This window comes from Rhipicephalus sanguineus, chromosome 6 (assembly GCF_013339695.2).
Source record: "Rhipicephalus sanguineus isolate Rsan-2018 chromosome 6, BIME_Rsan_1.4, whole genome shotgun sequence".
Classification (NCBI taxonomy): domain Eukaryota; kingdom Metazoa; phylum Arthropoda; class Arachnida; order Ixodida; family Ixodidae; genus Rhipicephalus; species Rhipicephalus sanguineus.
In genome coordinates, this window is record NC_051181.1 from 143717296 (window position 1) to 143733074 (window position 15779).

General features: G+C 42.7%; 1 protein-coding gene across 1 annotated transcript; it reads left to right on the forward strand.

Moving 5' to 3' along the window:
• Positions 1-2788: 2788 nt before the first annotated feature.
• On the forward strand, positions 2789-14185 carry LOC119396620 (8-oxo-dGDP phosphatase NUDT18). Its single transcript, XM_049417156.1, has 6 exons — positions 2789-3015; positions 3328-3510; positions 3935-4055; positions 5999-6233; positions 8608-8713; positions 9461-14185. The coding sequence occupies exons 1-6, from the start codon at positions 2899-2901 to the stop codon at positions 9698-9700; spliced, it is 1002 nt and encodes a 333-aa protein (XP_049273113.1). The 5' UTR covers positions 2789-2898; the 3' UTR covers positions 9701-14185.
• Positions 14186-15779: the final 1594 nt, after the last annotated feature.

Genomic DNA, 15779 nt, shown 5'->3' on the forward strand with positions numbered 1-15779 from the left:
CCACGGCGACGCCTGATCAGCAGAGAAGTTACGGAGCAACACCGACGGAATGTCGTAACCATTTAGCGTAGCCATCATTTTTTTTCAGGGGAGGAGGGGGGGGGGGGCATCCATACTTTATGTATGTTCGCGCGCACGTTCGTATGTGTGTATGTGTGTATGTGTGCCACCAGTGGTCGTAACCTATATGCGAAGTGCACTGTAATGGAACCTCACTTATTTATATCACGTCTGTATATGTATGATACTTCCATTGCATTAACCATAAGCGTCAGTCACATATGTATTCTGGGGTTTTACACGACCAAACCACGATACGGTTACGAGGCAGGCCGTAACGGGAGAAACCGCATTAATTTTGACCTCCTGTGATTTTTAACAATGCACCTAAACATGAGTAAACGATGCTTCTGCATTTTCGCCATCTTCGAAATGTAGCTTCCGTGGCCAGTAATCGAGCCCGCGCCCTCGTGCTTAGAAAGGTGCAACAGCACAGGCGCAGCGGGTGATGTAAAATAATTAGTGGCTAATTACTTTATTAATTACATAATTGTTTGTAAATTGCTTTTTAATTGTTAACTTACTTGTAATGAGTGCAACTTTTTATTTCATGAGATTATGCTCAATAAAAATGTTTGCATGTTCTGCAGAGCATCCTACTTCATTGCTAGCGCAAAATTTCCACATAACATGCAAAAAAAAGAAATTCTGGCAGAGAGTGCGGAGCAGTGCCGAAATAACCCGACAGTGAAAGGGTTAAGGCTTGTTTTAACTAAATCTATGTGCCTCTCTCGTAATTGTGGCAGTACAAACGAGAAAGATCCACAGTAAGATGAAGGCTTTAAGTTAGTAATGAATGTTGGCTGGAGCCAATGTTCCGACAAGGAGGCAGCAGTTTCTGTACTGAAGAAGACAAGTCCTCTAGTAGAAACTGTTGGCCCCAACGACATTCTATGATATGCACCACTGATGACGTAGTTATGGCTAGCCATATCCATTGGCATAGGCGTGCGCAGTGTTCCCCATCAGGGGGGGGGGGTGGGCGAAGGTTCATCGCAGCGCCCCGCCATCCTACTAAGTCAATGTATGGGGCAGATTTTGCGACCCCCCCCCCCCCCTGTGCGCACGCCTATGTACATTGGTATACATGACTACAATGGTGAGCGGCGTTGTATATACTGGCTGTACAGCCAATCACGCGTCACCTGCCTGCTGCTTTCTTAGGGCGCCGGCCGGCAGACCTGGTACGGTGTCTTTTAGCCCCCGAGGACTTCGTCGAGGTGTTCGACCTCGAATTAGATCCGTGAGGCTCCGTTGACACTGGCGGCGAACGGCTAGCAGCACGCCGGGATTCCTCCATTTCTTCTTCCCTTGCAGAGGGTGCGCGTGCTTGTCGACGTATACGTGCGTGCGGTGACGCGTGGCACGAGGCGTGAACGTGGTCTTGTCTGTCCTTTCGTTCGCGCAAAAAATTTAGGCGCGGCCGGTTTGTTGGTTGGTTGGTTGGTTTCCTCGGTAATCTGGCGCAATCCACCGCGGGGGATCGGCCATGAAATGGGCGGTACCTTATTTTAGAGATAGTATCATTTTATAATCTAAATACATTTAGAAATAGATAGTTTACCAAGGAACTTATTCGTATAACTAAGGGAAAAATAATGACAAGCCAGTATGGTTGAAAAGTAAGCAGAATTTCGATAAACTTAACGTTCAATTAGCTTTGTCTCACGTTGGAAATCCCACACGCCATCCAAACGTTCCTGTGGTTAAAGCCCAGTTTGGTAGCACCAAAGGAAAGAACCACCGGAAGTGAGAAATTTAAGCCCATCCTTCACCGGTATGTGCTTCGCATTTTGTGATATATGAAGACGATGATGATGCTGATCCTCTCCTTGATGGTACTCATCCACATAGGGGGATGAGCCAACAATCGGGCGGCTGGATGTTTAAGGCAAACAGCTGTTAGACCTATAAGAGGCGTACGCAGTTTTCCCCTTTGGGGGGTTCGTATACAAACCCGAACTAATTGTGTGCATTGATCAAGGAGGCAAGAAATAAAAAAAAAATAAAGAGAATGAGCCATTGTTGGCATGCTAATCGGGAAGTTCATTCACGCATGGTTGATTCCGCATTATATTAAACGTCTTGAAGAAAATAACACCGGTGAATGCAGGTGAAAATATTGCATCTGGAAACAACTGGGACCAGTTCGAGTGGTTTATGGTCAAATTCCCAGTGGGGATCAATCAGTTGCCAGCTGGCCCCAGTTGGACCCACTGGCAACTTCCCCACTGGGAGTTTGACCAGAAGCCACCCAGTTCCTCCCGCCCCCGCTTCTTCGCAAAAATGTTTCCTGGCTCCGCCACCGGGAAGTTTTCACGACAATGGAAGGGACGAATCTCCGGTCAGCTACCACGTTTTTGACCTTGTTAAACCTTCACTCTTCTGAGCGGTTTTAAGCGAGACAAAAGCAACACAGTAATTATAGATGAGCACAAGCACCATCTGTTATATATCGCAAGAGAAAATTAATTTATTCGCTGACCGCAGTATCCTGGACAAAGACAAGCCTGGCCAGTAATTTGAAAATCCCGCGTAAAGGATTTTGTTTTGCTTTTCGAAAAGTGCGTATTTGTAAACCTTAAGTATTATATAGTTTTATATATGACGTACAAGACTATTTTACATAATTTATTGTGCCGTGAAATATTGCACACGTATTTAAATTATTTTACAAAGATACTTTTCGTTTCTGCCTTGCCAACGCGGCATCATCATCATCACCAGCTCCTGTTATACCAAAACAAGAAATAACTCGTGAGTAGTGTGTGTATGGATGCCTTGGGCGTACCTTTACTGTCTTAATTGGTCAGAATTTTCGAGTTAAACTCGCTGAAGATGGACAAAATAGAAAGCGTGATACAAGACACGCTCAAGGGTCAGGCTATAAACGACGATGCAGCTGCTATCATCGACTACAGCCTCGCCGACCAAGTTGAAGAGCTTGGTGAGTTGGCTGTCAGCGTGCGGTCGCCGTGTTTCGGATGTCCATTGCTTCGCCTTTAACAACCTAGATGGGATTTTATATTTAAAGGATTAGCTGAAGGTGTAAGCGCTACATTGCTATTTAACTATAGAATCCATGACTACGAAGTGACAGTTTCTGTCAATAGTCCCGAAGCTTGATTTGTGAAGACTGTGCGGTGCCCCTCACGCGAGGAACATAACATTCCAGCATGCTCTAGCAGGTAACCGCCTGCGTGGTGTTCTTGTACCCGGTTTAAGTGTTCGCAACGACTGTGTTTTCTTCCTTTCTAGCTGCCTAAGGGAATAGAGTCGGCCGTGCTACCCGACTACAAACCAGTTGTCAAGAAATCGGTGACTTACATCGTCGCCGCAGTCGCCATCAATGAAAAAGGCGAGGTACTTATGATGCAGGAAGCGAAAAGTTCTTGCGCAGGCACGTGGTACCTGCCTGCTGGACGAATGGAGCCTGGAGAAAATATCATTGTAAGTTGTGGCCGGTTCTGTAAATAAGCTGAACGCTTTGTCGTTTAATACCCATGTCACGTTGGCATTTTAAGCGCGTCAGTCGTTGCAAACCGGACGCAGGTCAGGTACATTGCTTGAATATGTTATACTGATGTCACACGGTGCACTTTCGACCGTGATCAAGACCGATAGGGATCTAATTTCCCGTCTGTTATTGGTTCCCTTCAGCGGCTTGCGCATTCGATCTGAATTGGGCCTGATCGCGATCGAAAGTAACCGTGCGACGCCAGTATTATGTCCAAACATGCCTCGCTTCTTGCTGAGTTCGCATTTAGGAATTGAACTCAATGCTGATCGAACCCAATGTTAATTGAAAGCGCTTTCGTGACAGCGATGCAAGATACTTTCATGATTTTTGACACTTGCCTCGTTTCGCGTTTAGGAGGCTGCCCAGCGAGAAGTGATGGAAGAAACTGGCCTTGATTTCGATCCTTCGACACTTCTGATGGTCGAGACTGCACAAGGCCAATGGTACAGATTTGTTTTCATTGGCACGGTAGTCGGTGAGTGTGCACCTTTGCTGTTCATCTAAAGCTGTTTAATGTGCAGTCAAAATCTGTGGAATCAATTAGAGATATCTAGAACTTCGGCTGGCACTTATAGATCATAAGTGAGACAATTTAGCCACTGCACTAATGTAATTACTTAAGAAGTCAAGAGTTTGGCGGAATCCCGCCTGGCTGGGGAATGGCATGGGTGAAGAAAACACAGCGCGAACCAAAGTAAAAATACATGCTTAAAAGGATGTTTCGGCTCCCACGCGGGAGCCTTGTTCACAAGCTTTTAAGAATATATTTTTACTTTGGTCGGCGCTGTGTTTTCTTGGTCCATAATTGCCAACAAGCTTAAACAAAATAAAAACATAACTTTCAGGAACGTAACGTGTTTGAGCTATGACTTTAACATTTTCACGCAGGGCTTCATATCATCATGATGATGGAGAATGGCATTTCTTGAAATGATGTTCATAAAAAAGATGCATGACAAATTTATCGGTGCTCACCCTTGTGCACTTCTTGTTCAGGGCACAACAAATGGGATATTTGACATACCTTTTTGATAACACAGTGGATTGATTGAGGGGAGGGGGAACAGAAACAGTAGGGCGACCCAAATCTTTCCGTGTGCTGGAAAGATGGCCTGTTGTTTTCATCAAGAAATAGCCATCTATCCCGTATGTACAGCTTGATATTGTCTCTCTCAACACTCTGTCCAATACAAGCTCCTAAGGAGATTGCCTTTGCTTTAGCAGTGTTCTTAACTTAGCAGAATGGTTAGTTAAACTATTGTTGGTGATACATAATTATAGGTTCACACTTAGAACTTGATCTAATGAAACCCAGTGTTATGAAGTTCCTTATCTAACGAAAAAATTTTAATACCCCATAAAGACTCTTAGAGTTCAATGTCATCAGCCCAAATTACACAAAAAAAAACTTGGCACCAAACCCGCTTTAACAAAGTTATTCCTGAAATGAATTAGTAAGAAAAGTGGTGATTTCTTCCTAATTTTTACACAGATGGGTTTTTCATTGAGTGTGCGCTCTAACGTCATTGTGTTGAAATATCTAACCGCCCTAGCCATGACTCTAGTTTTATTTTGATGACGCTACATGTCACACCCATGCACGGAACAATTGGACTCAACAGTTGGTAGTGCTCCCATGGACATGATGATGCTAGGGGCGGTGATGGTTTATTGTCCCCTCAAATGCTTATAAAGGAACACCATGGTGGTTGCTTTCATTATTTTGTGATTTATATGACAGATGCCTTTGATTGCTTCTCGTAACTTTTTTGCTTTGTCTGCTCGCACAATTACTGTGTTCGTTCTCTCCGTCTTTGCACATTGGCATCCTATCATAGCTTCATGTGATTGTCCAACCAGCCTGCATCACCCATGGGGGTCTCCATGTTTGAGCAGCCCTCACATACTTTTCACACGCGCAAGCGTGGGTTATTGGCAAATACAATGCCATAGTAGCTTTTGGGTGTCACTACATTGCAATCTTAAATTTCATAGGACCAAACAATTTTTTTTCTTGACTTTGCGAACTTCCCCATTCAACGAAATAATTCAAGCATTGTCATCACTTCGTTAAATCAAGTTTCAACTGTATGGCATGAAAGTTGTATGTGGATAACAGCGGGTCAAATGCAGAGATCAAATGCAGTGTTCTCTTTGCTCGAAGACTGTTAAATTGTTCTAGTTTGTCTTTTTCTGGATGTTTCGGAGATGGTCGTGTTGAGTGCTAATGCAGACAGACACTGGAAGATGAACACGGCTTGTCTTGCACCTACTTGTCTTATGAGTTTTCTAAAATTTTGGGCTCGACATGTTTGTCATTCAGACCCACTGTGTTGCAAGACTCTCGTTAGTTTATGATGATACTTGTGTTAAAGGGTAGCATTATTGTTATAAATATTATCACTTTGCTACTTGCAGGGGGCGAGCTGAAGACTGTGTCAAAGGCAGACTCTGAGTCACTGCAGGCAGCCTGGGTTGGGGATGTGGAACAGCTAAGCCTGCGCTGCAGGGATATCTTGCCTGTTATTGAACGTGCCCGCCTTTACCACAGCACACAATCCAGCCAGCCATGGCATCCACCTATCATGCCAGCCCTGAGGCCACATTCAAAGCTCTGCCTGCGCCTGGTCACCATCATTCGCAAGAAGGCCAAGTCAGTATACCAGTACAGCTTTTGCTCACATTACTTGGGAGCTTGTGCCATTGTTGCATGGGCAATTTTCAGCATATTTGTGCGGACCCTGCATAAGTGCAGAGTCCGTATATTCTACTGATCACTTTTGTGAACCTACTTACACCTTTGTGCAGCAAGATGTCTGGTGCAATAGTGCATTGCATTTAAAGGGCCAGTAAACAACCTTGCTGTCCAAAATTTGTGATGGAGAGATAACTGCACACTTGTATGATGTGAACATGCTGTCGCAAGAATTTTGCAAATGAGTGCTGTAATAAGGAAGTTACAGAGTGTAGAACAACCCACTTTCGCTGGTTCCGGTTTGTCACTCGGCCTTCCCACCCCTCTCGGCAACGAAGAGGGGTAGGCGTAGCCCTTTGTCATGACTACGCCCACTTCAGCAACGTAACACGACTATCAGGAATTGTGTCATCGCCGGGCAGTCAACGATCGAGCAAGGCTTCCTCTACGTGTCGCTAGTGTTAGAGGGGCACAGTGAGGAAGCGTGGTATGAGAGGTGCGAGGCACTGGCAAGGTAAACAAATGGTGTATGCGCCCTTCCCCTAGTGGTAAAGTCGCGAGATGCCTCTTGATCTCAGAGGCTTTCGTTCGGGCAATACTGCTTGTCTCGGTAGTCTCAGCTCTACCAATATGGCAAAATGCCATTTAAAAGTTCAAGCGTATATGTTGGCTAACTTCATCAGGCATTGATCACAATCTTAAAGCACAATCAAAGGGTCTACTTAGTAAACACTGCCCATTGTTACATTGGCAGTTTTCAACATATGCTAGTTAGTGTGTGTTAAGCCCAGTGCACACTGTGGGTGGCTGTTAAGTCATTGTAATAAATTTGCAGTTTTGGTCCTGCTTGTTCAAGAACACAGTCTTTGGAGATTAGGATTGAAAAGCATGGTCGAATGTAGTTCACAGCGTGCTCAGCCACAAGCAGACGATGAAAAATGTAAAATTATGCCCTTAACACATAATCACTCTTTAACATGCCGAAGTAAATTGTCATAGATCTCATTGCAAACTGATCGATTAAACACAACTATTTCCAACAATTCCTAACATGGGTTTTTCTTGACTTAAGCATATCAACTAATCAATTGGGATTACGATTCTAAGCAATAATCAAAGGCTTACTTTAGCAACCTTCTTTGACACGAATGTAAAATTGAAAGCATAGGTGCTCGATTGGCGGCTGTGCACATCGCCCGGTGTGTGAGATGCAAGAGTAGTAGCTAGCACACATCACATCAAAAACTGTCATGCTGTTATTTGTGAATGCTATACAGTAGATAATAAGACAGGGCTAATAAGAAAGAGCTTTTTTTGTGTCACCCTGGATCATATGATTGTTTTCTGCAAGTCTTCCGAGTAGTGTTATGGGCCCTTGAAGTAATGTTATGTGCCCTTGAAAAGGTTCTGCCATACAGGAATGATTCAGTTGTCATCAATCATTCAGCTACAAAAAGTAAAAGGAGTTGATTTACAGCCGTACTGTGTCTGTATAGTACAATGATTGGGAGATAATCAAACTTTAGTAAAAATTATTAGAAAAGTGCAGTAGCTAAAAAAGAAAAAGAAGCCTGGGCAGGCTTGTGCTGCTTGAAGTGGAGTTGTATAACGTAACAACCAGTTAACCTGAAGAGGCTGTCGTTGTTTGCTTTGCTTCTGCCATTGGCTTTGCATAAGCTTCCTCATTGCCCCGCCACGGTGGTCTAGTGGTTATGGCGCTCGACTGCTGACCCGAAGGTCGCGGGATCGAATCCCGGCCGCGGCGGCTGCATTTTCGATGAAGGCGAAAATGTTTGAGGCCCTGTGTACTTAGATTTAGGCTGCACGTTAAAGAACCCCAGGTGGTCAAAATTTCCGGAGCCCTCCACTACGGCGTCTCTCATAATCATATCGTGGTTTTGGGACGTTAAACCCCAGATATTATTATTATTATTAAGCTTCCTCATTGCCCAGTCCTTAATTGCTCCATTTCTGCTCTTTTGAAAGTCAATTAGGATTATCTGAAGTTCTATAAAATACGCATTTTGTATTTTTGGTTGTTTGATTCTCTTCCTTCCGAATCTTAACATTGTGTCTCTTCTGACTGTTTCATGACAGCCGCAGTTCTCGGAATTATTGCAATTTTATCAATTTTATGTTAGTTACTCATGTTGCTTACAGAAAAAAGTGAATTTCCTAGGACTTACCTGCTTAGCACAGAAAGCTGGCATTGTCTACTTTTGTGCAACACGGACCCATATTGATAACATTTGCACTAGTAGCACAAAATGCAGCAATGGGTGCATAAGCAGCAAAGGCAAATGCTCATTTGTGGTGGTTCACGTTTGCGCAGCAACCTGCTCCATGTGCTCGTGTCTGAGAAGGGTGTTGCTCATTTGCCTACCTGTGAAATCAATCCATCTCGGAGTATTCACACTGCACTCAAACGGTTCATCCAGGTATGTTTACAATCTCAATTTTACATTGTTTCGAGTAGCTATGCAGTGCAACTTTATTTACAGCCTTCAGTCGTACGAAGTTTTGAAGGAAGACCTTTTTGTTGCCAATGGCCATATTTTGCCGGAATGGCCAAGTGGTTAAACTAGTTACAGTTGAGTACGTATCTGTTGAAAGCATATACTAACGCATTATCAGGTACAACAAAGTACCATAGGTCAAAAATATGTCTTGTTGATATCAGCATGAAACAGATACTTATATGGTCACCAAGGATATTTTTGAATATTTCTAGTGAAGACATTTCTGTGTCACGTCCGACTTTGCTATAAAGAGGTATGGCATACAGTATATCTGCTCCAGTGACTATGTGTTTGGTTTGTAATGCCCGTCTCTAAATGGGTGTGCTTCTTGATGTAGCCAGACTCACTGTCACCCTATGTTTCGTTCGCTAAACTGACTCGGCCTTCCATTTGTAGAGCATTTTCTTCGTTTTTTTTTTTCTTGTTCAGGTATGTCCGTTCTTTTCCTACTTTGCTCTTGTCTGTATGGTCTGTCATTTGGTTACTTGTTTCCTCTTTGCTTCCCTCCTTCATTTCTTGAGCTTCTAATTTTCATTAAAAAAGGCAGGTGTTGTGCCCCCTTGTTGGCAGTTCTCAGCCTGCTCTCTCTTCTCTTCTTTAATCTTTGTCATTTGTATGTGTGTGTATGTATGTTTTCGTATAAAATATAATAATAATACCTTACAGAACATGTTCAGCTCAGAGCCACCACCTCACAAGCCACTTGGTGTGCTCTCCGTGGAGCACAACGGAACTGGAGGAGAACACGACGGCATGTGCCTCTGCGTGCTAGTGTCGTGCAAGGCTTCCGTCGAGGAGGTGGCTCTGACACCCGGATACACCTGGCTCGAAGTGAGCTCGCCACTCTCTGAGAAACTGCTTGCGCGCACGGGCCGCAACATGACAGTACATCTGAAGGTGCAATGAAGGCATGCACAGACAGTGGCGAGGTTTACTCGACATGGAAAACTAGCACACCTGTAATTTTCACACTCTTTCGGCTTCCTGCTTTGTTTCTGAGCCTGCCATTTGCTCGAGCTGTGTTTTCACATCTGCATGAAGAACTGGAGAAACTGCACTGGTAGCTGCTGGATCGTGCATTGCCTGCCTGAACTTAACACCCTCCAGCATATTTATCTTGTTAGTTATTCAAGTTTTTCCCTAAAGTATTGCTTATCAGGGAAGCCATAAATGTGGATTTTTTGTGGTTTCCAGTGCCGGGGAATGTGGAAACTCATATAATTGATCTTAATGGTGTAGGTGGATGCCGGTAATTACAGATTTTTCACTCTTCCATTGTACAACTAACCTCATGTTGTCCTGGAACAAACCATTTTTTCCTTGTTATGGTATGTTGAATGGTCTAGGCCATACTAATTGTTCACACCATGTGATGCATAACCCAGTGAAGACACGGAGTATATTTACATCATGTCTGCTGTTGTATCTTACTGTTGCTCTTTTGCTTCTTTGTTGGAGTGGCAAGTATGGGGGCCCGTGTTGGGAGACTGCATGCTGAGCTGACCCCGGTGACATTTCCGTACTAATGTAAACCTTCTTTTCGTGTCGCATAATCTAGCGTGAGCTTGTTTTATGTTTATCTCGGACATGTGCCTATCATGGCAGGAACACATGTATGCATTTACAAGGGTATCTGAGAAAGGGGAGGTATTTTGTTGCTTCCTGCGCACTGCATTACCGATACTTTTAAGTAGAGAGGCATTACTCAGACTAACCATCATTACCTCACGTATCCTTGACTCCTTGTGGTTGCAACAGGAAGAGGCTGCTCCTCTATGCATTTACTTGAGTGGCACGTAGAGAATCTCATTAAGCATAACCTGTTTTCCCATTTCACTGGACATGCTAAACTTTCTATTCAGTTGTGATAAGTTGTCTGTGTTGCTATATTTAAGTTACACATGAAACAGCATATTTTGTGCTGACGCATTCTTCATTATTGCCTTGGAACTCTTTGGGAGCAGGGGATGTAGGTGAGCTTGCTTTTATGTATTAGCGATTTGGGTTATAAATTTGAGGGTGTAGCTCTTAGGTGAAATGTTCAGTCTGCAGATGCAGTCAGCTACTTTCGTATGTGTGTGTCTGATCATGGTTAACCAGTATAGCAGCCATTATTCCTCAGCTCGCTGACTCACAAGTTTAGTTGTTTAATTTATTATGGTAACTCTGTGATGGTATAGAAAAGAAAGGAAAAAAGAAATAGCATTCCAGTATGTTGCTAACGTCGTTGCTCTGATATTGTTTTTTGCTTTAGCTATTAGGATAGAGTACACAACAATGAATGTTCATTTCTAAGTGATGAAACTATGTTGAGACATATTTTCTTTAATAATCGAACTGTAAAACCTAGGGTTATTTTCCCTGGTACTTTGCACGTGCCTATGATCTTTCTTTTATTCTCTGGTGGGCTGCATCAATAGTAAGCTTATACATAACAGCAATGGGTGCTATGTATAATTATATCTGTAATGTGATAACAAGCAGTTGACATCATGTTGGAAAGTTAGGATAGCTGGTAAAGATTAAGATTAGTGAACACAAACGAAATAGGAATTTGTGTGTTTTTTTATTGTGTCTATGCCACCCTCCATCACATTTTGGCTATTAACTGATGTCAATGTCGTTTTGTTTACTCACCTTCCTTCTTGTTCTTCTCATGGTTATGAAAAAAAAATGTGCATTTAGAGGCAGTACGGGTAATTAGAACAAATGGCCTCAGCTTTTTTTTAGTGACTCATGAGCTGACATAAGTTGTAACGATATTATCCGACTTTGAACGACTGATTCTTTCTCTGTTTCGTATAATAGCATGGCAGACTGTTTTGTGTTAAACAAGCTCTGTGGCACACAAGTTATTTCTTGTTACATATATTTTAGGTGAGCTTGTAATTTAGAACGCTACTCTCACAATAGAGCAGTGTATAAGTTTCAGAAGCTCGGTCTTTTTATCACTTTTTAGCATACAAGGCAAAGGGAAAGACATCTGAAAATTGTGGTTTCTACTATTACACTCACCTTTTACCAACAAAAAAATCCTGATTAGATATCTGAAATGTGTCTGATATCAAAAGGATGTCTCTCAACAAGTGATTTTTCATACAAGGGTTCTTGAGAACACCTCATAATTGGAATCATTGGCCCACTTTTTTGGCTTCTCTGTTTCGTCATGCCTACCGGAACAAAAAGAGTTGCCCTGTGTCCACGTGTGACAATACCCATCGTACTTAGTTCATAGTTGGGCCGAGTTTATTCATTGGCGTGACCACTAAATTGCCTAGCATGACTCTCTGCCATGGTGCCAAAGGGCCATGGCATTGGTTACCGGTACCATTCTCTGTCATCAGGGAGTGCCACCATCCTGCAAACAGTTAGATTTATACTTTTACAAAGACTAAGCAAATTGCCACAAGTTTTGCACGGTTAGCATTTTTAGGCTCCAAGCTGCATATACAGGTAACAGGTATAATATTTGACTCCGATACTTGTCACAATATTTGACTAGGGTGTAGCTATCATGTCAAAAAATGTTGCAAAACTTCGAAGTTCATACTAGACGCTTCATTCTAAACTTTTTTCTTTTAGCATATCCCATAAACAGGGCTTAAGGAGTGATCTATCAGTAGATGTTTATGACATTGCTAGCATCCAAGTTCAGTAGCAGTTTTATATCTGACTTAATGAATAAATCAACTGCTAATCTGTTCTAAACTAAAAGTGCATATGCATATTGCATTGCTGACCACTGATGTGCCTTTCCATACTGGTGATACATGTGCATGCTGTTAAAAAGCTATGAACTAAATGTTAACTTAGCCTTTGACATGCCAATGATGTTTTTAAAATGTGTTGCTGTTCATTACTTGAAGAAAGAAGGAAGTGTTCTTGTTCTTTTTCTGTGCAATTTTACCTGTGTGCACTGTTCTTTGTGCATTTCATCTAACTAACTTGATGTTATTATTTTTTTTTCTGGAGTATGATTGTTATGCATCTTTATGTCTGGTATTGTGTTTTCGGTGTTGTGATAATTTGTTCTCACAATTATGTCGAGTGTATGTTTGTTGTATGACACTGCCATTCAAATTCTGAGGTTGATATTCTTAACTGCTCTGCTGTGACGGTGATTTTAAACACTGGAAATTTAGGTTTAGGGTCTTCAGTGAGTGTTCTCTGTCATACTGATATGTTGATAGGCAGCTACAATGGGGATTTTTATTTTAACTTCACTTACGTAAATGTCATAAGGGGAATTAAGGTTCCTATTTTAACATTGCTGCTTGGAGGGTTTCATTTAAACTGTGATAGCACACGCCGGCAGTGTTTGTACATGATATGAAGCCTGAATGAGTGTTCCCCCTAGCACACCAGTTTACACAATTTCTACTCAATTCTGTACATTCCTACATCGACGTCTAGATAACTGTGTTATGAAGTGTGTTATACTGTGTTCTGTGTTGATTGTTATCGACGAGCTTTGGGAAGTGACATATATTTATTAATATTGCTGCAACGGTGGCTTGTATTTATTGTTTACGAATGCCTCCTACTCTCATTGTGTTGCTCCTCTTAAGAGTTCTTTGACCCAGTGCATAGCAAACACATGTGGTTTGGTCACTGATTTTGTCATTGTTTTGTTCTATAAATGGTGGTGCATATTGTGTTTACTCAAGTCATTTCAGACTATAGCATCGTGTGTGCCTTAAAGTGCCTTAAACGACTAACATACATATCGTGCAATTGTTTATGTGATGTTTTTCTCTTCATACTCATGCTGCGCGCAGCCTTCCTGCCAAACATGCTATGCAGTCGAACCTTGATCTAACATGGATGTAATTAATTGTCAGCACTTAATGATGCAAAACTAAAATGTTTCTTGCCAGTATCAATATGTAACAGTGGTATACACCTATGATGAACATTGGGTTTAACAAAGCTATTTTTGTGTAAGGTGAACGAAACATTTTCTATGGCTGAAAACTGAACTGCACAAGGAAGTTACGTTCAGTTTCAGCTATTCCAGTTATTTAAATGGGAAATGTCTACAAGTCTGCTAGCTAAGGGCTGTTTACCTTTTCATCGGCAAGAAATTTCAGTATGGTGGAAATCTAGCATAGGTTTATTACAACATGGTTTTGACCTACCGACTTGCCCTGCCAAAATGTCCTGCATGTAACTATTTGAACGTACTGAATACTCATTCACACCTCGGTGTGTTGCAAGCATTCAATAAATGATCTTGCATGTTTACTATCTGCAGGTATGTATGTAACCATCTTGCCTTCATACTTTTGTTTCCTCATAGACATAGTAAAGCTATGTACACCTTGCTATTTTACTCTCGTTTTGTGTCGGGGACCATGTGACTATCCAAATAAACCTGTTATTTATGGTCAGGTTGCTGTGTCGACATTTTGTTTACCTAATCTGTAACAGGTGAACCTTTACCACACCAAACATTAATAGCACTTGCTTACCAAAAATAATACTTTTCAACTCATGAGGACTTGAGGAGTGCTCCTAGATAGTAGGCCTGATCACCACATTTGTGGAGCCTTTGGAAGAAAATGGGTAGTAATTAGGTGTGGAAGAAATGGGCTAGTAATTTCGAATACGAATAGAATATTTTAGTTATTCGAAGCATATTCGCTTCAAAAAATGGATATTCGTATTTCTCCCGAATATTCGGCCGCGGTCGTATATGTGGTAAAGAGGCGAATGTTCGCAGAAAATTAGTATTCGAACTTTAACGATTTACCGAGCGCTACGTCTCGTTTCTACAGTAAAACATCGCGGATACTTGCCCGTTTAGAGCCTACTACAATTTAAACGTAATTGCGACGAATTCCCGATGTATTCGTTGTCGCAGTGGCTCGTCCTGTGCCTGTCGGTAGCGCTTACCGCGATGACGATTTGTGGCATAAAGGTTGAACTGCGCCCCTTGAACCTTGCGGTGTGGCCGACGTCGCACTCTCCCACGAAGTGCCTTCCGTATGTTTGGAAAGTGCAGAGAAAGGCCTGTCAGTGATTCCGACTTCGGTGCCAGTGCCTGCGGCGATGCCGTTGCAGATAAGTACCGCAAGGTGCAAAAAGCCTGATGACGGCCACCTATGGACGCGCCAACGCGGCACAGCCTTATCAGGACAACAATCTTAGGTTGTCTGCTTGGCAGCGCGTGTAAACGCAGCGTTACTGCAAGCGTACTGCACGCTTTTTATGACTGTCTGCTTGGCAGTGCGTTTAAACCCAGCGTTGCTGCAAGCGTACTGCACACTTTTAACAAGCGACGATCAAAAAGAATTGCGCCGTCATTCGCTGCCGCCTCCTTCCTTGCGCGGGACTGCAAGTCGTGCCTCAGAGATTCGGGGTGCGCGTCGCTTGCAGAAATGGAAACAGCTTGCCGTCGACACGATACACGCCGCAAGTGTGTACAGTGTAGTGCTTTGCCGGTGTGTACGGCAAAGCACGTACGAAAAAAACTCCGACGGAAAATGCGCGTGCTGCACGCAACTAGAGGATCGGCTGCATGCGCCAGCAGCTATCGGTTCTCGCTCATCGCAGGTCGCTTTAAGGACACACGCATCGGGGTTAGCCAGACGTGTCGTCCGTCCGCTCTGCCAACATTTCAGTGCTGAGTATAATACCTGACACAGTATTTCACAAGTCCCCGCAAGTCCTCGCAAAGCATTCGCCAGTCTCCCAGAATATAAGATAACGACTGAAGCATGTACCGGTTTCGTCAAATAGGACTTCGGCAATGTTTTCTTTTTTAATTTAATGTAAAGAATTCATGTTCGGCAGCCTCTCTTAGAATACCGATAAATAGGATTCTGAGCCTTCTGAGCACTGTTTGCAACAAAATCGTGGGTGTATTTCTAAATCATTTGTTTTCTTTTTTTTTTTTGTAAAACTAGTTCATCAGACTTTGTTTAGAAGGCCCAACGAAATCTGGTTTTGTTGCACTTTTTGGCATTATTCATCTTTGAATTAC